This window comes from Neodiprion pinetum, chromosome 1 (genome assembly GCF_021155775.2).
Source record: "Neodiprion pinetum isolate iyNeoPine1 chromosome 1, iyNeoPine1.2, whole genome shotgun sequence".
In the NCBI taxonomy this organism is placed as follows: Eukaryota; Metazoa; Arthropoda; class Insecta; order Hymenoptera; family Diprionidae; genus Neodiprion; species Neodiprion pinetum.
This window is the reverse complement of record NC_060232.1, coordinates 41,187,216-41,210,013: the sequence shown is the minus strand read 5'-3', so window position 1 is coordinate 41,210,013 and position 22,798 is coordinate 41,187,216. Positions and strand designations below refer to the sequence as shown.

Sequence of the window (22,798 nt, the reverse complement as noted above, 5' to 3'; positions counted from 1 at the left end):
TCTCACTGAAACTCCGATTATGTACTCAAAGCTGATTGGCTTCCTCGAAAGTCGAGATATCGAAGTTCGAGAGCAATCATTCGAGAATTTATTGTTCGATCAATTTCGAAATCCTTTAATTCGATCAAGATTAAAAATCTTTTGTCAAGATATTACATTGTGACGTATATCGGTAATTTATCTCAATCCTGCAGAAAAAAAGGTCCAAGTCGGACTCTATAACGTAATATATGCTTATAACGAATCCCAAGAACAAGTCCATGGAACGAATCCTACTTCTTGTACATCACGTCTGTAGAGTGACGTTAGTGCTGGGATAATTTGATTTTTTACCACAGTGAAAATTGGAAAAGCTTAACTGATCATGGGTTATATAGTCAGAATCTTGCATACGTCGTGCGCGGAGGGAATCTGGTGTACGGAACCTGCTCTTGGCGATAAATTAACTGACACATTTATCCCCAACACTAGTGCGGCAATGAGATCTCTGTACTAACGATCGTGATCTAGTACATTTACATTCAAGTGAAACTACGTTTCCCGACCAAGGTATCATTGAATGAAATCGGCCCTTGATAAGCTCGACCTGCCTATGGGGGCGTTATTCACAATCAGTGTCAAATTTCATGGGCGTGATACATGTACCCATTTCACACTTCTCTGTGGCTCATCGTCAGATTTATTAAACTCTTGTTACGCCTTCAATCCACGTTGTGTTGGCCGACTCTTGAGCCATGACGAGGTTGCTGGTGTTGGGGTTCATCTTGTTAGCAATTAATAATACAATACAATTCTCAGGTGAGTGTTGAGAATCAATTCGAACTCTGATTTTACTGATTTTGTTATCGCGCCTGAAAACAATTTATTGAATCATCACATTCGAAAATCTCTCCTTACTACCTCGATCCATGACTTTAATTCAAACTTGTGATATAGTTGACAAATACTCGCAGTGTCCCGAGGATCGAGTGAAGAATCGTTCGATGACTTTACAACTAAGAAAACATTTATTTTGCGACTACGATAATTACGTCCGTCCATCCCTTCAACAAGATAATGCTACGAAGGTGTACTTGGAACTCATCCCAAAGTTCATCGAATTCGTAAGATATTCTAGAGTTTGAGAATACAGATCATCTTTAGAAGAGAACGGGGCTAAGTGAACTCCTCTTTTATTCTTTGGAAATAAGCATGGGACTCCGTAAACCCTTTCAAAAAAAATGAAAAATTGATAATTGATAGTGTAAATAGGGTATATTGAGGATTGTAATCTAACTTATAACATTATCTCAAATTAACGTCAATAATTTTTCAACTCAATAAGTTCATAACTTAATACTCGATTACTTACACTCGCACAAGAATCATATGCTCAATATTCGGCATTGGAAAATTGAATCTGAAATTCAGTTGATTCTGAGTACAATTCTCTAGCATAAATACATGACGCATCGTCTGCGTTGGACTGATTAACACGTGGCGTTGGTTTTGATGATTTTCGCGTTCGTTTTGCAATCCGAGTTTTGCTTTTACAGTTTTCACTTTTCACCGCTTGTGGTGTTACAAGAAAAGTATTAGTTTAACTGAAAAATGACCTTTTTAATTTCAACGAATCTTCAAGTTTTCGGGCTTTTGGTATCCGGGAAACAGGTTTTCATAGAAAAGTCGGTCTTTTTGTCAGTCTGGGCGTCTATCTCAACAAGCTTTCGCAACGATTTTCGAAGCGGTTAGGTCGAAAAAATTTGTAATCTGTCGGACCTTAGATTCGAATGATGTGCTTGAAAAATTAAATAGGATTGTAAACTGGTGAGAAGTACCTGTTTCTACAACTTGTTTTTACTAATCTTAAAACGGTTCGTTTTACCCAGCATTGATTGACTTTTTTTCATTGAATATAACCGAATTCAAGCTACGGTGTGTATTCGAAAAATTAACAAATATATAAAATGACCTAGAAATTATATTTTGTCTTGATTTTTTTTCAGTATGGCTATTTAGCTCCGTTCTCTCTTGCACATATAACGTTTGATAAATAATCATTCTAATTATAGCAATGGTATTTTCTCACATCATTCAAAATACTTTGAACTATGCGGGACCGTTATAACTAGAGGGATTAAGGAATTCATTGATCATGCATGCAGGTATTGGATTCGCGGGAAAATTTTCTGGTTTCTTTCCAAATTCAGCACTCCGGCTAATTTTGTCTGTCAAATACTGCACAGAAGCTGTTGACGCCTCCACAGACGTATCCTACACTACATGGATGCATGATTTGTATGGTTTAATTAATTGATTAATTTTAATATCCCGATCTGCGAAGTGTACAGGTAATTCATCAAAAGGCAGGTATGGCGAGACCATGAGAGTATAAAGCAAGAGCTCACTAAATCAGTTTGATCGGATATCAGCACAGATGAAATGGCGGGCTGGGATTTGAGGGTAACAAACCCGTTGCATAAATACGGACATTGTTAAACTTATAAGGAACATTAGTTTGGTATCGCTCTCCGATGTCGTTTCAACTTATGTATGCTGTAGAGCATTGAAAACTGAAAGACACCTGTTGGCTTACGTGGTTTCATGCAAATCCATTAAGCGCATCAAGAAATCGCCCCGTTGGGTGCCCATTTTTGGGGGTCACGTCCAACATCTTCAAACCGTTTTCCTACCATTAAAAAAAGTACGTGTTTTTTATTGTACAACGTTCTACAACATACATAAATTGCTGCAATTCGAAGGGGGTACCAAATTGGTGTTCCTTGTCAGCGATAAGGGTCTTTTACACGTCTTGTGATGAATGACACTGTACGTTAAACCTGATGTACAGTTTCACACTGACGCACTCTAAATAGCTGTTATAATTTTGACTGTTGTAGGACGATCATGCAAATACCCTCGTACTCCACGCTTGGATGGCATTGGTACGTTGTCGAAGAAGTTCTTTATGATAGGCACATTTATACGTAGAAGTTCTTTATGATAGGCACATTTATACGTATTCTGAAACAGGGTGTTCATTCTTATAAAAACCAGCGCGTAAATTACTTACATACTTCGAAGTAGTATACCAATAACCACTAGTTAAAATGTAAATTAATGTTAAATTAAATTAAGAATAGTAAATTAAATAACTTATTTCAGATCGTTCTGAGTGTCAAACTAAATGAAAATATTAAATAGCTCGAGACATGACTTTTGAAACGTTGAAAGTTGGAGTCATGTCACTTTTACAGACAACGGTAAATTAAAAATTTGGATCTAACTTTCAGATTTGGACGGACGAGCATCTCAGTTGGAATATATCAAAATTTGGCAATCTCAACTCACTTCAGGTGTCCAGTGACGAACTTTGGATACCTCATTTATATGTTTACAACTCGTAAGACACTGTTGAAAATTAGGTTTCGATTAATTGAATTCGTACTTTTCAACTTGTGTTATAATTTAGAATTCCAAAATAGATCGGTTAACGAAGATTTAAATGTTTCTGTTACTCGCAGCGGGAACTTAGAACGTGAACAGTATGGGATACCAAAAACTGATTGTGTACTACATAGCAGTGGACGTGTAGCTTGTGTCCCGGCACTGAAATACACGTCACACTGCATAGCAAATTATCAGCACTGGCCCTTTGACAGTCATAACTGTACCCTTTATCTTGGCTCCTGGTCTCACACAGGGGAAGAGATAGATTATAGCTTTATCCATCGCGGGGTAACGTAGCACAATTTCAATTCCATTCATTTCTCGTTTACCACCAGGTAACAATTAGACAAATCATTAACAGATAGTATGAGCCTGAAATGAAACCTGCCACCTCAATTCCGTGATATTAAGTCACCAAGTTTGCAACTACATACCTGTTACATTTATATGTTTAAGATAGTGAAGTATCCGTTATCTAAACAACAACGGGCTCTCCATAAATTCACTTAATTTCTAGGTGATTCAAATGCCCGATTTTACCCCTAATCCACAATGGAAACTATTGTCAATAAGCGCTCTGAAAAAAGTTGAAAGGTTTGAGGCAATGAATTACACATTCCCCAGATTGGTTTTTAATGTCGTTGTTGAACGGCATTCAACTTTCATGCAGACTACCATCCTTGCTCCTGCAATTGGTGAGCGATTATGCATGCGTGCAGTACACACTTCTTAGCAAGTTTCGATGCAAGTTCATAAGAACTTAAAATCTCACGCGTGTCGAACGTTATTTTCTATAACAGTACGCGTGAAGTAAACTTTTTTTTAGATCGCGATTCCCGTGCGTAAAACGCTTCTTTCTGGCATACCGTGCATAAAGTGAGGTCATTTCGATACAGCGTTTCGAAGTAGATATTCACGTTGCACACGGTATGCCCAGAAGGTAGCACTTTACGCACGGAAATGAGGATACAAAAATCTCACATTACGCAATTGGTTGGAAAAATGTATTTATGCAACGCAAGCGTGGCTTGCGGATCTTTTACGCCTGTGTTCCGTACTTATAGTAGTCTCTTTCGCGACGGTACAAAAAGAGGATCTTTACGTCCTCGTACTTGAAAGTCTACGTTTTTGTACTCCGAACAGTACAAAAAAAAAAAAAAAATTGTAAACTATACTTTTGTTTCATAAACTTACGCTCGGCGTATCTACTATTCTAGTACTAATCGTCTTGACCATGATGGTACTGTGGCTAAATCCAATGACCAGTGAACGAATGGTACTGGCTGCCCTCAATTTGATCTGTCATTTACTCTGCATCATCGATGTTAACTGGCAGGTTCCTTTCAACGGTGACACTTTACCCTCGATATGTAAGACATACTATGTACAATTATTTCCAGATAATTGTTCGTACCGACCAATGGTCGGGGAATTAGGTGACATGTATTAACAGTATGGTAACGATAATTTTCAGTGGTCTTCCATCAAAATTCCTTGGTCATTGCCAGCGTGGTGCTTTTCTTAACCGCACTGCTCCGACAGCTGAAACAAATATCGATACCCGCGCCGGTTTGGCTTACATCGATAACTTCCTTTATATTGGAAAGAAAGGCTGGCCAGTTCATTCTGCTCGCAACTTTGGACCCAAAAAACTCTACGACACTGGGAACTACAGACGACAATGTTGGGTTGATCCAATCGAGTGCTACATCGTCTCGAATTAATCCAGAGAGTTTCAACGCGTGGCATCATTTCGCCACTTTACTGAACCGATTGTCTTTCATTGCCGTGCTTTTAACATATGTTATCATGATATCAGTACTCCTTCCTAAGTAAAACAACGAGGGTGTGCCTAACTTATCATCTCTGAGAAAATATTCTGCACAAGAGCATCCTGTCGTCAATATAATCATTCATTATAAATTCATGTACTACGTACCAGTTGGGACTGGTTCGCGTCAAATAGAAAGCTGGAATGTCTGGCAGTTTCACGTTATGGCATAGCATGTATTCGCATCTCGAATCACGTCTTGCGACTGTCAGTATACTTACATGTTGGTGACATAATATTTTGACGATACATTTAATAAAATTACATCTATCCGCGCTACTGTGTCTTATACCTATAATATACCCATGTGAGATTACTAGGTCAAGTGTAAGCTCAAATTGCAGAGTATAAATGTCTATGAGTTGCAGGACAACGATATACATCGTATTCCAACTCTTGTCGTACATGACAGGGCAATTACGCATTTAATACCATTGACCATCACAAAACCCATCGTGTGGCTGCACAATGTAAAATTATTAAATTGTATAGTGTACTTTATTTTGGCACATTCTGAAGTATTTTTGTGAGGTACGGAATTTGCTTACATTATTCAATGAAGCTATTATTATGGCGTTGTTGTACGAGCACAAATGTATGAGGGCTCTGATTGATTTCTGAAGTGATACTCGAACAAGTTCTTCTAAGGTTTACGGCCTTCAGTTTGAGATCTGAAATTGTATGAAAACGTTTGTTTTTGAATTACTACACATCGATGGATCAACCATGTAAGTTCGAGGACGTGACCCCTCCTTATGATAATTGATAAAAAATATGGAAACATACACTTTCACTTCCAAAATTATATTATACACTTTCAACTACATAGTTTTATCTGATTATTTATTGAAATCGTCGCAGAAGGCAGGGAAATGATCAGCCTACCAATCACCTATTATATATGTGGAAAATAACTTCGAAAGTTGACAATCATGTAGCACTAAAGATAAGTCAGTGGCATTAAATATAACCCCGATGCTTGTTGGGCGCCGTGCACTATAGCCGTTCATACGCTATAAAATATTCAACTTGCCGAGTCGTTTGTGACGTCGCCAGTCAGTCGCCGCTGCTTGGCCCGACAAAAGGTCCGATAACCTCGTAATGTACTTTGTACGTAACACTCGTCGGTCGAGTAAGTCAAGTATTTTAATTCAATCGTTTACAAAACTTGTTATTCAAGTAAATGACCAAATGTAATCAGTAGTTTCTAATTGTTACAACCAACAAATTAATTTAAAACCAGACTGTAATTGAACTGGAATAAGAACACTGAACGGTATTAGATAGCTTGGCCGTAATTAAAATCTATAGGTAAGTAATGTACCATTGATACGTCTGAAGTTTTGGAATTCATTAGTTTTTGTCGTATAAGTGTTGGGCAGTCATTTAAATATGGCCAAACCACAAGCACTGTCTGTCACTATCACTGCTACTCCATAGCGCAAATGATTGGTGCTAGGTATAACATTCGTCGTGTGTGAGAGACATAGAATTACGACTACAATTATTCATGTAATTCGCGCATTAAATGCACAGCCATACGTGACGAACCAATCATACTCAAATCGATCAGTTTTACTTGTTTTACGATAGGTTACAGAGTTGAAGAAATACTATGAAGTATCGTGCAGTAAGTAACGCGTATATTTATCAAAATTGGAGGTTTCTGTATATACTGACCTATGCAATGACATACGACGTTCCAGGACTCTGGATACCAAGAATTAATTTAGCATTATATTTTATTCTTGGAATACGTAACCAATTTTACACTTATTGTTAGGACCAACGTGTAATTTTCGAACAGAGTGTTTTCTTTCTTTTGTATGTATATTAATATCTTCATATCATTTCTATTTATCCTACAGTGTTCTTTTTTTTCAGCATATTCGATCGAAGGACAAATTAACGAGCCTTATTGTTTCATTTACGTAGAAAGTTCTTCGTGTTAGCATTCCTTGCTTCGGATGCATTAACGCTTGGAGCTCAATACACGTGTACTGATCGTTTGGTTTAGAGGTCATCTGGAAAATAACCCTAAAGATAAATAATGATGTTTTGGACATTACTGGGAATCTTGTGCGTATCCACGTCGGTGGTAATTTCAAACCCATATCGTGTTAATCCCGGACCATTGGTGACCGCTACTCGAGGTGAGCCATGGCCTCAACCTTATCAAACCATAAAACACGACGGATTCCTCATTCTTCGGCCATCGGTATTCCAGATCCTGGTGAGTTGGTAACTTAAGAAATACCCTACATCGTCGAAAAAATTATATTATATTGGGTCGTTTTCCTTGAGGAGACACAGCACAATCTCAGGACAGAGAGATCCGATATGCTTTTTTTCCGCAATCGCATCGATTCATCAGATACCTCGGAGTTTTAGCTACACATGCACCAACGTACTTTATAGCTGGTGTACACGATCCGCGTCATAATTAAACTTCAACTTACAGTACTAAATGTCATCGTATGTTTTGGCAGAGATTCAGTGTAATTGTACCGGATTTCGAAGCTCCTTCTAATCGTAAGCCGTAACAATTAATTTTATTTACTTGCTCACTGGTCTCTTGTAGATAACTGGAGAGACTTGTGATATTCTCGAAGACGCGATTCAACGTTACACAGCCATCGTAACTTTGGAAGCTAGTGTGGCTTCCAGGGAACTCCGATCGGCACCACGGGCACACGCAAGGCAGTACTCTTCTTTTGCCGGAAACCTTGCCTCCTTGAACGTCCGTCTAATAAACCCGTGCGAGGATATGCCTCATCTGAACATGAACGAATCCTGTAAGACGATTTTTCTTCTGACGGCGTATAATTTCAGCCTGACTTCTGACAATGCGGTGAAAACTTTTTGATCATAAGGTATACTTGCAATGGTGCTTTCTACAAAGGTGAAACAGACCAACACGCTACTACACAAAATGGTACCATTGGTTATGTGTGTGATCAACGACACCAGTCATATTCTTTTTGTTGAGTTATGTCATTAGATGAAAAGCACCCGAACTTCTGCTTGTGCTGACAACCGTGATAATTTATACATAGATATACGAATGTACTTCAATTTGCATATTCTTGAGAATTCGCAAACCGAATTAGGTTCATCTAGCAATAATCGGATCAATTATAATTTATTCTATTTTTCTATGCATAGATATTTTCAATATAAATATCTTATATTATGTATTTTTCTGGCCCGATTATGATCGTGTATCGGACTGAATTTGAATGTGGTGATGCTATTCATGAACGAACGAAAATATTTCTATCAACCACAAGACGGGATGATTAGGCGTGTAAATATTTTTCAATGCCCTGCATGTATCCGAATTAAATTTCGAGGAATTGTACTGTGATAACTCTGTTATTAGACCCCTCGATATCTTGTTTCGCTTTTGCAGCGTATGTAACAACACTATCACAGTATTGCCAAGAACTAGAAAAAAAAAAAGATTGGCAAAGCAAAGAACTTCTTTGATTTGGAAATTCTGAACACTCAACGATAGACGTTACATAGTCGATAGATAGATTCAGAAAAAAAAAACAACACATTTCGTGTAAAAATAATTTTTCGACGATATTGAGAAGCAATACGAGTTTCTATTCACTAAAAATGATGTTGCTTTTTTTACAATTGAAGATTATTGGTAAAAGGGACGACCCTATACTGATAGGTTGGCAAAATCGACACGAAGTGATTTTTTGAAACGTGTTTCGACTTCACTTTTGTATTAATCATGGTTCATGTACTTTCATATCACGTCTACCTCTCCTCCATCTACCGGTGTAGGTAATCGTTTTATTTCATCTGTCAATTTCTGTCTCAACACACGCTAAAAATATGACCCAAAAAATTATTTTGCCTCAAACAGATGTCTTGGATGTACGCAATACAACAGAAGCAGGAAGCCTCATGGCCAAGAGTATATGGGGCATTCTTCGAGGTCTTGAAACGTTTACCCACCTCCTATCACGTTCCGGGGACGGGCCGAATGTAAGAATAATAAAAAACAATAATAGAACGCTATAATACGTAACGTATCATGTATATTAGTATTAGAGTTATTTTTTCTTAACATTCTTATAATTTAATCCGTAACTCGACTTGCAAAAAAAAAATTCCGTTCTTGTTTGAAGGCGAACGAGACTGATGGTTAATATCTTGTAGAGGTTTTCAACGAATAATTAACTTACAGCTTGCATTGAAGTGTCAGACCATCATTGACAAGCCACTATTACAACATCGTGGTCTCCTTCTGGATACTTCACGTCACTATCTTCCAATATCCGACATACTGCGAACCCTGGATGCAATGTCATACAACAAGATGAACGTATTTCATTGGCATATTACCGATGACCAAAGTTTCCCGTATCAGAGTACCCGATTTCCAGAGCTCTCCGCCAAGGGTGCCTTCCATCCCACGCTAACATATACGCGGGAAAACGTACAGAAGGTTATTGAATATGCGAGGTACCGGGGTATCCGTGTCATACCCGAATTCGACACACCAGGTCATACCAGGTCTTGGGGAGAATCTCACCCTGACCTACTCACACCATGCTACAACGGTTGGTGCTGCTTTACTCTTGTTATATTATTCGATAAGTATCTTAATGCAGTTTCCATTTTTACATTTTTCCTTTCAAATGAAGTAAAATCTCCGTGTTCAAAAATGTTTCTGTCCAATCAAACTTTCCAATTATTGTTCACAAGTAGTAAACAACCCTACGGCAGTATCAATTTCCTGGCGATTAAAAATTTTACAAAGAAATGTTTATCTCTACAGCGCATACTGCCATGCGTATCATTTACATTGATTCCTTAAATAATACATGTAAGGTAAATGCGGGGTTTCAATGTTCAGATAGCACAGGAGCTCCGGATGGCACCTTGGGTCCACTTGACCCAACGGAGTCTAAACTCTATCCATTCATTCGTGAATTATTTGCCGAGATCGGCGTCACCTTTCCCGAACGGTACATTCACCTTGGTGGCGACGAAGTGCCGTTTGATTGCTGGGCCAGTAATCCACGCATTCGTCAGTACATGCACGAGCATCACATGAACGATAGCTATGAACAACTAGAGGCAGAGTACATTCAGAATCTTCTGAATATCACTCGGGATCTCAATACGACCTCTATTGTTTGGCAGGAGGTATGTTACAGAGTGATAAATATATTTATGTTCGAGTATCCACTGATATTTAACTATAGGATTTTTCGAACAAGGCGACCACGCCGACCAGAGTAAACTCAACTCTATAGGGATTCTGAGTGTATTGCAATAATATTAGACAAGAATGTTGTATTGTCAAAAAACAATTGACCTCAGATTTATAGGTACACTAAAAGTGTGAAAAACTATTCACTATAGAAATAATTGTTCGATGCAAATGACACTTTAGGGTAATGCAGTATACGAAACGGTTTGAATATTAATCTGCAATTTGTACTATTGAGATGTTTTTGGCATTTTAACCCTAGAACGGTACACTGGTTGTGGCATGCCCAGCTCGTCAATTCCATCGTCCTCTTGGCCACCAAGCTCTACCGACTACGATTTATCTATAAATAATTGTAGCAAAATTCGACTTTATGCTACTTCCCCACATTTCGAATCGTTCAACGTACAATTCTGTGTTGGATTCATGAAGAAATCTTGAGTGCAGACGAAACCACAGTTGCTCCAATTTCGCGGGGTGGCAAACACTGTTTGCAACCAGGTGCACTGTTACCACACAGTGATCAGTTGCGGAAGTGTACCATTCTTGGGTTAAATACGTTGTCGCCAGTGATACAATTACTGTAATCACTCTAATTTTAAATAATTATATAATTTGAATACGTAAGATGTCACCTTTGACGTACTACAGCAGACCCTTTGTGAATGTTTAAGGTTTTCGATAACGGTGTTCATCTTTCACCGGAAACGGTGGTCCATGTATGGACGGGAAATCAAAAGAGCAAACTAGCGGCTGTAACGAAGGCAGGATTTCATGTTTTGCTATCAGCATGCTGGTACCTCGACCATCTTCAGAATGGTGGGGATTGGCGCAAATTTTACGCTTGTGATCCTCTTGCATTTCCAAGTACCGTTCAACAGCGAGAGTTGGTGTTGGGAGGCGAAGCCTGCATGTGGGGAGAAGTTGTCGACAGGTACTCAAAATAAATATAACGCAAAGAATTAGTATTAGTGCCCCGTCCATCGAATAACGATACGGATACGGATACGGATCTTGATCAGATTCCGAACGTGAAACACGATTGATTGTACATAATTTTTATTCCAGTACGAACGTCCATCCAAGAATATGGCCAAGAGCAAGTGCTGCGGCCGAGAGACTGTGGAGCCACGAACGAAACCCTTCTGTGACTTATGCTGCTCAACGCCTCGAAGAGCACGCGTGTCGTATGAATAGACGCGGCATACCCGCGCAGCCGCCGAATGGCCCTGGATTCTGTATCCAATGATGCATGAATTCGTTTTCCTTCCAAGTATGTTTTATTTACACGGATAATTGCAACAGGAAATAAAATTCCATAAGCATACTGATTGAAAAACTGCTGATTGTATCTTCAAACAGCATTGTTAATTTGGAAAATACATCGATTTCCGGAAAAACATTTCAGTTGACTTGAAATCAATCGAAATGTTGAAAATACATAAACAGAATTTAAATCAGCGACGTTTCGTTGACAGTTTCTGGAATATTAAGTAATGATTCACGAGAAATACTTTGTTTGAAAAATAATAAAAATACCTTATTTCGCGGAGAGAAATTTTATCTCAATCGAATTATTAGAGGATGACTGTAAAAGGAATATCATTGCCGTATAATGTTCAAGTATTGTTGCGATTACAAGAAAATGTCGTACAAGTAACTGTTTGGTGTGATCGGAGTGTTCGATACTACATTTTTTGATGTATAGTATAGGACCTCGATATCCGAACCTCAGTTATTCGACCCCTCAATTACCCAATCCGTGACTTGATTTGACCGAACTCTTTAGCAGTATATGCTCTAAGGACCGTTTTTAACAGCCTTCAACGCTATCTGAGCCCTAATAGTCGCTGTCTTTATCGGCATGCTCCGCTCTTTTAAAATAACGTCGATATAGTGCATCAAGCAGTTGATTCCAGCATCATCCAGAATTGTCAAAATTTTCACTGAATATCCAAAGGGGTTTGCCTTAATTTTTTTAATAAGATATTTTCAATTTCAGAATCGATTTGTATGATCCTTTCTAGGCTAATTAGACCCTCAGAGACGCAGGAAAAGCACCAAGAAGAGCGTAGGACCAACAGCGGAGAAAATATGAGGAAACGACTCGCAGCAGCGAAATTTTAAAAAGGAAATCTGTCATTTTTTGGTTATAGGTAACTCTTGATACGTTGCTCTAAGCGTGTTTGAACCGCGCGCAGTCGATATCTCGTCCAAAATTACGTCGATATAGCGGATCAAAAAATTAACTCCAGCATTATCCAAAATCGTCAAACTGCAGGTAGCGTACCTACTCCGCAGAAACCACGAAGCGCTTGTCCTGGAAGTCAAGTTCCTGCGGGTAGTGGACCTTGAGTTGAGAACCTACCGAGCGCTTGTCCTGGAAGTCGAGTTTCACCAGGTGCCGGACCTGGAGCGCAGTAACTACGGAGCGCTTGTCCTGGAAGTCGAGTTCCTGCAGATAGTGGACCTTGAGCGCAGAAACTACCGAGCGCTTGTCCTGGAAGTCGAGGTTCACCAGGTAGCGGACCTGGAGTGCAGGAACCAGGAGGTAGAGAACCCGGTACTCGGAGCGCGATTCTCATACGTCCTCTCTACTGCGCGGTTGTTTCCAGACTGAGGAATTCGGCCAGCTCATTTCCGTCGTCGACGATTACTATAGATCGATGATGTCAAGAGAAGAAAAAAATTTTGGGTCACGTCACTTTCTGAACATCCGAACATCCAAACTTTGGTTTCAAACTTTAATACTATGTTTGATGCATGATGTATGATGTGTGATGTATGATGATATGATATGATGTATAATGATTTCAGTTTTTACATTTCACAATCAGACAAGAAATACGCACTTTATCTTTTCTGCCGATTGCAGACTCAAGCGGCTAGGCCCTTCGATGGTCAGTCGTTCACTAAAGATATATTCTTCAGTTAACGGGTCAGCTAATAACGCTGCCGTTCTGCGACAGTTGGATGATAACAATTTTTTCTGGTACCTTTCAAATGTGTGTTAAAATGCACTCCAAGTTTTAAGAAGCTCCGTTCTATCTCTCCCTATTAAAAAACAAATCACCGACAATCACCTTTTTAGGTCTTTAAATCAGGACACTGCGCTAAATACTGTCTCATATACGGAGCATCCATTTCATCTCGATCAAAATTAGCGCATCCGTGACGCATTACACTTACTCAGAATTTTTTTCCATACGAACACTTTTTGAAAAACAATTCTCCTTCTTTACCCAACGTATATAATTCACTTGCGACTAGCTGAAACAGCCTCTCGATTCTATGCCTACGAAAATTAAAGATCGAGAGAGCAAATCAAAAGTCGTTGGAATAATTATGAATATTAATGTTTCGAATACATTGAGCGCGTGACGAATAGAATCCGATTTCGGAATGAATAATTCTTCTATTTTCACATTATAGCCGTATTATTGTAGATAATCTAGTTTTTCTGTTGGAAAATATAAAATTTATAGTACGCATCACGTATTAATCGTAAATGGATCATACATATTAATGAGTAAATATATATATTATAAACATATATATTAAACATATATATTAATATTGTACATGGACCGCATATATGTACATATATACTATTTTGGTCTCTGCATCATTATTACATCTGATCTATTATTATTTATGATCTATGTATACGTTCTTCTCTCGGGTACCTATACCTTAACTAAATCACTGTTTTGCTAGGAATTTCGGAAGAAATTTATTCTCATTATTAATTTCTTATATCGCCGACAAGTCGGTAAGTACACACAGGCTACGTTAATGGCTTGGGCTTACCGGGCTGGGCTTACCATTGCGAAGACTGTGTTACTCGGAAGGTGAATGCAGCCGGCATTATGTCGAAATCGGTAACTCTCTGATGTTCTGCAATAAGTTCTCAACTCTACCGTTGGAACATCTCAGGGGACGCGAGTACACGACGATTTTCGGTTGTCACACCAAAGCCCATTAGGGACAACTGTCTTTATATTCTTCAGTCAAAGCTTCAGTCAACCATGTGTATAAATATGTATTAACGTATTGTGCTTGGACCACTAGTATAGTGAAATACATATACCATATAACCTCTACAAGCTGTGTAAACTGTTGAAAATGCCAAAAATCCGCGTTGATAAAAGGTCTCGCATCCACCAAGAGGTTTCCAAACAAGGTTTGTATTCGATACAGCTATCGGTATTCGACACAGCTATAGGTTTATGCGGATTTCGTCGTGTGGCTCTTCCCACTCTTACCGTACGGTTATTTCCATCAAGGAATATACCAAATGTTTTCTATTTACTGTAATAATTGCGAACAGGAGCACAGTTTCTCTAGCATACAACCATTCGTGATGGACGAAATATAAGGGAACTGCACTTGGTGCGTACCAAGTGTAAAAAGTAGAAAACTCTTTCAAACATCGTAAACAATAACTGCTTGAATTCGAAAGAGGATAGTAATGTTTTCCTCTATTTTCAGGCATTGTGTTTAACAAGGACTTTGGTCAGCACATTTTGAAAAATCCATTGATCATACAAGGAATGTTGGAGAAATCTGCTCTGCGACCGACCGATGTGGTCCTTGAAATAGGTCCAGGTACCGGAAACATGACTGTCAAGATGTTAGAAAAAGTTAAAAAAGTTATCGCGTGCGAAGTAGATCCCAAGATGGTCGCTGAATTACAGAAACGTGTCCAAGGTACTCCGTTTCAAGCCAAGCTTAAGATTATGGTTGGGGATGCCCTCAAGACGGATCTGCCATTCTTTGACATATGCGTTGCAAATGTGCCTTATCAAATATCCTCACCATTAGTGTTCAAATTGCTTTTGCACCGACCTTTCTTCAGGTAAACCAAAATCATACTCAAAGTATCTTGTTACTTGAAAATACGTTGGCATGCGTAAATAGAATTTTGGCAGAGACAACTAATACTGCCTGCCATGATTTCGATAGTCAGTATTCTGTATTCTGATATTTTTAATTTTTCAGATGCGCAGTTCTCATGTTTCAACGAGAATTCGCGCAAAGGCTAGTGGCAAAGCCAGGGGATAAATTGTACTGTAGACTGAGTATCAATACACAGTTATTGGCAAGGGTCGATATGCTGATGAAAGTCGGCAAAAATAATTTCAGACCCCCACCAAAAGTTGAATCTAGTGTAGTTCGAATCGAACCAAGAAATCCTCCGCCTCCAATAAATTACAAAGAATGGGATGGTCTGACTAGAATAGCATTTGTCAGGAAAAATAAGACATTGGCTGCTGCGTTCAAACAGACCGCAGTTACGACTCTCTTAGAAAAAAATTACAGGCTTCACTGCAGTTTAAAAAATACTGTGAGTTGACACACATTACCTGTAAAACTCAATAGAGCTGTCAATGTAAAATTTTTGCAGAGCGTACCGGATGATTTTGATTTGAAAACCAAGATCAATGATATTTTGACCGAAGCAGGAGCCACAGAGAAACGAGCAAGGTCCATGGACATCGACGACTTCATGAGGTAATTCGTATTTATTTATGTTTTTATTTCTATTCATAACATCCTTTTTTGAATAACGCTTGTACCTATAAGTAACGTGGCGCTACTTGAAATAAACATTATAGTACAATGTCAGTAAACTAAAAATTAACTATCATATTTCGGGTGAAATTATATATAAAAAAAGAAAAACAATATCTTGCAATTTATTGCCATATTTATATGGACCTAATCCCGTATCCATGAAAGACATAACCCTCTTTATAAATGTCCAATTCAGAAATGTACTGTTTATCTGAATACCACCACTTTCTCAATTAATATTTCAAAAGCATTGAACTGACCATTCAAGTGAACAACGTTGAGTGGTAGATCGCCCCTTACGTCAAATTGATTGCAATTTGAGTCTCGATGTGTGATGTTCACACATTTTTATTGATATTTGTTGGAATTGATACTAAACAGGTAAAACGTATAATAGCTCAACTATATTTCCAATATTGAATATTGATTTGAAGTCAAATTTACAGAGCTCACGAATTTTCGGAATAGGCAAAATTTGTAAAGACATGCATATCATTTCCATGTAAATATGGCATTTTCAGTGCATTTTATTGTTCCTGCAAATATCAAACTGAAGCGTTCAGTACCAATTTCATAGAATCCGTTTGCATGGTATAAATAGGTAACAAAAGATGTCAACTCTTTAATTTTCGGGGACAATAAATATGTATGATCACAATTTTATTTGTTTCAGCCTTCTGCATGCGTTCAACACGGAAGGCATTCATTTTTCCTAACCGAATCTGTGCAGATTAATGCAAGTAAGGCGGTTGTATTGTGTGTAGACTTAAAAAAAAACTTATGTACAATATGAAAGTAAATATAAAATTAAACAAAATTTTGAAGGCTTTTGATTTTATCCTTCAAGAGAATGCGTTTCTGTTTGTATAATTCTGTCTCGTCGCCGCACGTCATCGATTAATAAAGCAGGGAGCTTATCACTTTTGTATCACTTAGAAAAATAGAAGTATTGAATATTGCCATTACTTATACTCAATATTACTAACGTACGTTTACGAAATTACGACAGTTTAAACGCATGGTTTACTACTGAACTTTAAGGCCACGGATCACTAACAGGCCAAAACTGACAATGAATTCGGGAAGGCTCGAAAAAACAGGAATAAAATTAATTAGAAAAGTTGCTCCGACGTACTAAAAGTGTGCTCAAACATATTTCAAATAGGACTTTGAAATAGTGTGAGAAATTTTTTTGACGTATCGAAAATTTAACGTACATTTTTTTATGATTCACGGAATTCTTTCATTCAATTCTGAGCAAAAAAATGATTCAATTCGAAAACGTGTTATCGTTGTATTTTTTTTTTTTTTCGTCCGTATTTACTGCATAAAAAAGAAGAGGGTGGGGGGGGGGGGCCTTTAATAAAAATAGAACATAGGTGTAAGAAACGTTCAATTACTCTCGTGAATTGTGTATTCTATGATCACCCTTCAATCAATTATTTCCATAACGTATATCTATGAATTATGCAGGTCCTATTTTTGCTAGCGCACGCTAGCGTTGGGAATTATTATCAACAAGATATTTCATCTAGACATGATTTGTGAGAGTTAAATCTTGCCGCGCACGAACAGAGAACTGAACGTTAATGAACAAATTTGTTAATACATGTTTTATTCCGAGTCAGAGCTGGAGGACGATCTAATACGGCGTTTCTTTTTCTTGGACCTTGATTTAGATTCGCTCTTAGATCGTTTATGAGACTTTCTGGATTCCTTGTATTTTTTGTGGGATCTACGTCTCTCCTTAGAACTCGAACGTTTTTTAGAACTGGCATATCTAGATGAAAGAAGTGTGTCACTTCTAATGGATGAAGTTACAGATGCCGTTGAAACACTTGGTGTGCAATTGTCATCGGCCTGGAATGAATCTGTGACAGTAGCAGCAACAGTCTTGCTGTCGGATTTGCGACTTCCCTTTTCTTTTCGTCTATCCTTGTGTTTTGATTTTTTCTTACCAACATATGCTTTACTCGACCGTGCGCTGCAATAGCTACTTGAGCGACCATTCAACACATTCCTCTCAGAATCTGTCGTGCTGTAGTCGACTTTAAAATTAGCTTCTGTTAGTTTTTTACTTGACATCCCATTGTCTTCAAAAGAATTATATTCGTCGCTTTCACGCTTCTTTACTTCTCGCTCGGAATCTGAATCCTTGATCGAACGATATCTCTTCGATCCACATTTCTTGTTTCTACAAGATCTATGTTTGGGAATACTGGTGCTTCGTTGAGAGGCATCGCTTTCTGCACAATTTTCACTGCACCATTCTTCCTTTTTAACTAAGTCTTTACGAACTGTTATAATATTGGATATTGCCGATTTCATTAATTTGGATTTACCTTTTGTTTCCTGACGTTTTTTGTGCCGGTCTGGACTAGAATCATTCCAACTTGAAGAATATTCTCTCTTGTCACTTTCTGGTGATATTGACACGGGTTTGAACATTCCATCTATGATCCGGCCTTCAGATTCGCTGCTACTTGAAATCAATGCTTTAACACGACGCTTTATTCGAACAAACATATTCGTACCCCGCTTGTACTTTTGACCATGTACAGGACTTGTGGCAATGATTGACTTCTTTGTTTTGTTCTTTGATCCGTTACCGCTGTAGGGAGTATAATCCCGATTAGAATCGATATCATCACTCTCCGACGTCGTTGTGTCAGAAAATCGTTTTAAGGATGCCAGAGTATTTTGAGTTGAGCTTCTTTTCCTATCCGTAGAAGTCGTAGCCTCGTTAACTTCGCTTAAGGTTGATACACTCGGCGAATCAAAAGGAGACCGATCTATACAATCTTCAAATGGTGGACATTGTTTTGTCACAACTTGACAGTTATGTCTAGTATGCTCGCTAAAAAATTGTATCAATGATCAGCGAGGCAGATATTCAGCATTAAGAAAACGGAAATTTCATATAAAATTCTAAGCAATTGGCGTAAGAGACACAAGACTCACCTATAGTCTAAATTGGGAGCATCAGGCACATTCACTGTGTCAGCATCCGATGATAATAGATCGATAACTTCTGGTGTTCTTTCATGCCGAGGCTTCACATACCCCACAACTTCACATTCATTATCTGATATTCCCGATGAGCTTGACGAAATTGTCAATACAATATTAGAAGTTTGTGCAGTTTCTCGGAGTGCTTCGGCTACTGTACTTGGACCTTGAGAGAGAGGAAATGCAAGATTAGAGTAAAGTATTACATGAAATCACAAAATATATGCAAGCATGGGCAAGGAAAAAATGTATTATTATTGAGTTTCCCAAAGACTGTGTTAGTCAAGGGTAGATACTTATGTATGTACTTAGTATTAGACTACATACCAGGCATCTCGACTGTATGCGGACCTATTCCGAGCATCTCAATATTCATCCGACTTGCATCGATAGTTTCTTCAACAACTTGAACATCTGAATCAGTAGATATGCTGCTGCTACTAGAACTGGGTGATGATACGACAGGGACATATTCGTTGGACAAACCTGCGACACATATGACATATGAGGATGTCCAAAATCAATTCAGGTATTTCCACAACTATTCTCCGACGAAAATTGTATACAATTTGACCTCATCGGTTATTCTGTTCGCCAAGTTAAATTCTGATACGGAAGTCCAAATGGCCATTATTATTCAAAATAATTTTACACCTTGATATTCACCGAAAGACGTGAAAGACTATAATCCAGTTACCAAAGAGATGTTTTCCATAGCTACAGATATGTAGCGGATTTTAAAGTCCAACAAAAAGCTACATCAATTGGGTAAGAATGCGACAGTAAAATTGTTCAGTTGAAAATCTTTTTAGTTATGTGACTATAGAATGTATAAATTTTGTTGGAAGAAGAGATAGAATTTGAATGGTATGAACCGGTGACATTAATTGGCGGACAATTTTGCAACATGCAACCTTAATCAAATATACTAACCACGATTTGAAACATAGGTAACATATTGATCATAACCAATCAAGTCAAAACTGGTCTGCGCGTAGTTGAGTAGCTCATGGACAAAGTGCTCGGTGTGCATGGCAAAGTAGGGACGAACTGTGTCTCGAAAGTCGGAACTTCTCAAGTCATGCCGTGTGATAGATTCCATGATAACACGCATCACGTAACTTATTTGCGGAGCATTGTTGTTAAGCAATACTTGCAGTTCGCGATTCAGCCAAGGAATCAATCGATTCAATTGGTTTGGGTTTCGCCTGTAAAATAGATCAATACAACACATGTCTTAGTATCCTGGTAAACATTGAAATTTAATAAAATTCCAAAACTAAGTATTTTGGACTTTGTATCTAAATAATTAAAATAATCTTCAGATTTGAAGTCATGGAAATAAATGGTAGGAAAAAGTAGGAATTCAAAATTGAAACTGTAATAATTCATTTTAAATAATACAAGTAAAATGCGAAACATAAGCAGTGTAACTTACCGATAGTATTCAGCACTGCATTCCCTAAAGTTTCCAAATATGTCTGGTAGAGATGTCGCCCAATGTCCAAAACGATACACATTGCGCCGATAGTCAATAGGATTAGTACGTCGCAGTCTTCGTTCCTCTCTAGTAACTAGTGACGTAACAGCAGGTAGTTGTTCATTCCTCATAACTTGTTCGGGATTTAAGATATTTCGGTATCGATGATTAGGTGTCATTGTTGTACTAAAACAGAAGGTTGTCAATAAAAACGATTTCTAGCATTCAAATAAATACGTTCTTGAACGACATGTAAATAGTTTTCTAGCGGGAACCAGGCCTTATTGTTTTGGCAGCATATCATATCCATATTAAATATATTGTAGGAACATGAAGTTTTTTCTGTGCAGAACGCTTGATTGTGATTTCAAAATTATTAGCTGCCATTGCCAGTAACCGACAACCAAGAATGAAGAATCTCTCTTTAGCTAACTTACCGGTAACTAAATCCATGTGTTTCCCTCGGCAGGTTTATACTGCTGACCAGATCAAAATGAACATCCACTGTTGCAGCCATTTGTGACGCAGACAGTGAGACAAACTGACGGGGAACATGATATTGATCATAGTCGCCCTCGGATCTAACATTATGTATGATGGATTTGAAAGTTTGTTTACACAGAGGGCATTCTGTTTTTATTTTCGACCACTCTAACAAGCAGCTGAAACAAAACTGATGCAAGCAGCTGTCGGTGAAAGATTTGTTGACGAGCTTGCCCAAGCAAATGCTGCAATTAGGTGGAGGAGACGTGGTGCCGTCACTTCGCTCGCTTGGTTCATTGTCTGGGCTACTTGGAGATATTTCTTCCGTCTTTAGCGGACCCTTTGGAATAGCAGCGGCGGCCGCACGTATGCTTTCTATTTCTTCATCCATTTTGCGTCAATTCTTTTCGTGGTCCATTGGTCCTTGCATTACCTTTTCCTGTATTATGCACACAATTAAAGATATTATGACCCAAGTGTGGATAGGTCCAGCAATAAATTACTTGATTTGAAAAATACGCAGTACTGGATGATGGAAATGCAAATATCTACAGATATTGTTTACGATTACTCTCTTTATACTGTAATGTACAAAGGGTATTGTATACAGCACAGTTGATACTATACGCGTAACTGCCTACTTATATCAATACAGGCAGAATCTTTTGGATTCCGAGGCAGAGAATATAAATATTCAAAGCCGTAATTAAATCCACGAAAATTTCAACTCCCAATCAAGCTGCCCTTGAGTAGTAGCTTTGACTGAGGAAAAGTTAAGTGATTAAAACTGTGGAATAGCCGAAAGGTAACGCATCACATGACATCCGCTCACCGTTAAAATGTTGCCTACCACCGAAGGAAATGCGACAAGTTACGTTGACAATTAAAACTACAATCAGTAGCAGAGATATGAAAGGGCTCAACGCAGGCACCGACTGCCATCATCGGCTAATTTGATCATAAAGCTCGCAGCTGTACCAAGGGCGTTAACTGGTTATTACTAACCAGCCAACCATCCGTGCTCCAGCTGCACTGCCAGTCGTGGTCACATGATTCGTGTGGAATTGAACTCGTATTTTGTTTCAGACCGAAACAAGATAGCCGAAAGATTAAAGCATTTATGCATTTCACTGTATTCATATTTACATACATGCATGCCGATAAAGCAATATGTCAACCGTTTAATTAAAAACAATGCAAACAATGGACTTTTAAGAATTCCCATGATTTAAGGAATTCCCTAAATCTAGTGGATTCTTCATACTTCAGTCCTCACATCATGATAGTCAACCGATTTGAAGTTCGATGGAAACGCAGTATTAACATTCGATCGTGAGCACCGTGAGCACGGTCAGCCCCACGGTCTTACATACAGGTCTGGAAACTCCATTGGAGGGGGTATGTCGCTTATTGAAGCAATTTCTGTGTTCACTAGTCACCACTAGGTTCGTTGCGATCTTATCAACAGCGTTGGCGGGGCCGGGGGTCCAGACAAGGCCGTGGTATTCGCATATATGTATATGAGTATTCGCTCACTCACGCTCACTCATCGTATTTATTGAGATTATTGTTATCCTGGTAACTAGACCGCAGCGACAATTGGTGGTGCCGCTAGAATCGAAATTTGCACTCGTTAAGCGACACGAATAATCGTGGCTCCCAGCATAGGAGTTTCCAGACCTGTATATAAAACCGTGGTCAGCCCCTTGACACTCACCGCTGCTCGTATACTAAAAAATTGTACGCGTTT

The 22,798-nt window shown here is 38.5% G+C and overlaps 4 protein-coding genes across 10 annotated transcripts; 3 read left to right on the top strand and 1 right to left on the bottom strand.

Annotated features, from left to right (window-relative positions):
• Positions 1–684: 684 nt before the first annotated feature.
• LOC124219316 (neuronal acetylcholine receptor subunit beta-3-like) lies at positions 685–7,254 on the top strand. Its single transcript, XM_046626701.2, has 9 exons — positions 685–798; positions 937–1,103; positions 2,880–2,924; positions 3,273–3,382; positions 3,504–3,717; positions 3,947–4,124; positions 4,647–4,799; positions 4,904–5,587; positions 7,196–7,254. Exons 1-8 carry the CDS (start codon positions 735–737, stop codon positions 5,263–5,265), a joined length of 1,293 nt encoding a protein of 430 aa, XP_046482657.1. The 5' UTR covers positions 685–734; the 3' UTR covers positions 5,266–5,587; positions 7,196–7,254.
• On the top strand, positions 6,288–14,037 carry LOC124219299 (beta-hexosaminidase subunit alpha). 5 transcript variants are annotated; one of them, XR_011176824.1, is made up of 9 exons: positions 7,311–7,493; positions 7,842–8,055; positions 9,144–9,265; positions 9,468–9,843; positions 10,140–10,432; positions 11,174–11,433; positions 11,568–11,772; positions 12,502–12,655; positions 12,781–14,035. XR_011176824.1 is itself a non-coding variant. In XM_046626670.1 (8 exons), the coding sequence occupies exons 2-8, from the start codon at positions 7,311–7,313 to the stop codon at positions 11,746–11,748; spliced, it is 1,629 nt and encodes a 542-aa protein (XP_046482626.1). In that variant the 5' UTR covers positions 6,288–6,571; positions 7,278–7,310; the 3' UTR covers positions 11,749–11,838. The 5 variants fall into 5 exon arrangements, 4 of the variants coding, with proteins under 4 accessions (XP_046482626.1, XP_046482644.1, XP_068991061.1 ...); XM_046626670.1 differs by lacking the exons at positions 12,502–12,655; positions 12,781–14,035 and adding an exon at positions 6,288–6,571 and having other exon boundaries at positions 7,278–7,493; positions 11,568–11,838; XM_046626688.1 differs by lacking the exons at positions 12,502–12,655; positions 12,781–14,035 and adding an exon at positions 6,291–6,392 and having other exon boundaries at positions 7,278–7,493; positions 11,568–11,838.
• A 247-nt stretch (positions 14,038–14,284) lies between these two features.
• Positions 14,285–16,893, top strand: LOC124214624 (dimethyladenosine transferase). Of its 2 annotated transcripts, none has more exons than XM_046617085.2 (5): positions 14,285–14,682; positions 14,991–15,357; positions 15,501–15,846; positions 15,907–16,013; positions 16,750–16,893. In XM_046617085.2, the coding sequence occupies exons 1-5, from the start codon at positions 14,625–14,627 to the stop codon at positions 16,790–16,792; spliced, it is 921 nt and encodes a 306-aa protein (XP_046473041.1). In that variant the 5' UTR covers positions 14,285–14,624; the 3' UTR covers positions 16,793–16,893. The 2 variants fall into 2 exon arrangements, with proteins under 2 accessions (XP_046473041.1, XP_046473051.1); XM_046617095.2 differs by lacking the exon at positions 14,285–14,682 and adding an exon at positions 14,736–14,891.
• A 540-nt stretch (positions 16,894–17,433) lies between these two features.
• Positions 17,434–22,044, bottom strand: LOC124214615 (E3 ubiquitin-protein ligase Topors). 2 transcript variants are annotated; one of them, XM_046617063.2, is made up of 7 exons: positions 21,881–22,044; positions 21,003–21,487; positions 20,524–20,751; positions 20,019–20,293; positions 19,413–19,571; positions 19,038–19,251; positions 17,434–18,933 (listed from the first exon to the last, which is right to left on the bottom strand). In XM_046617063.2, exons 2-7 carry the CDS (start codon positions 21,437–21,439, stop codon positions 17,691–17,693), a joined length of 2,556 nt encoding a protein of 851 aa, XP_046473019.1. In that variant the 5' UTR covers positions 21,440–21,487; positions 21,881–22,044; the 3' UTR covers positions 17,434–17,690. The 2 variants fall into 2 exon arrangements, with proteins under 2 accessions (XP_046473019.1, XP_046473030.1); XM_046617074.2 differs by lacking the exon at positions 21,881–22,044 and adding an exon at positions 21,690–21,792.
• Positions 22,045–22,798: the final 754 nt, after the last annotated feature.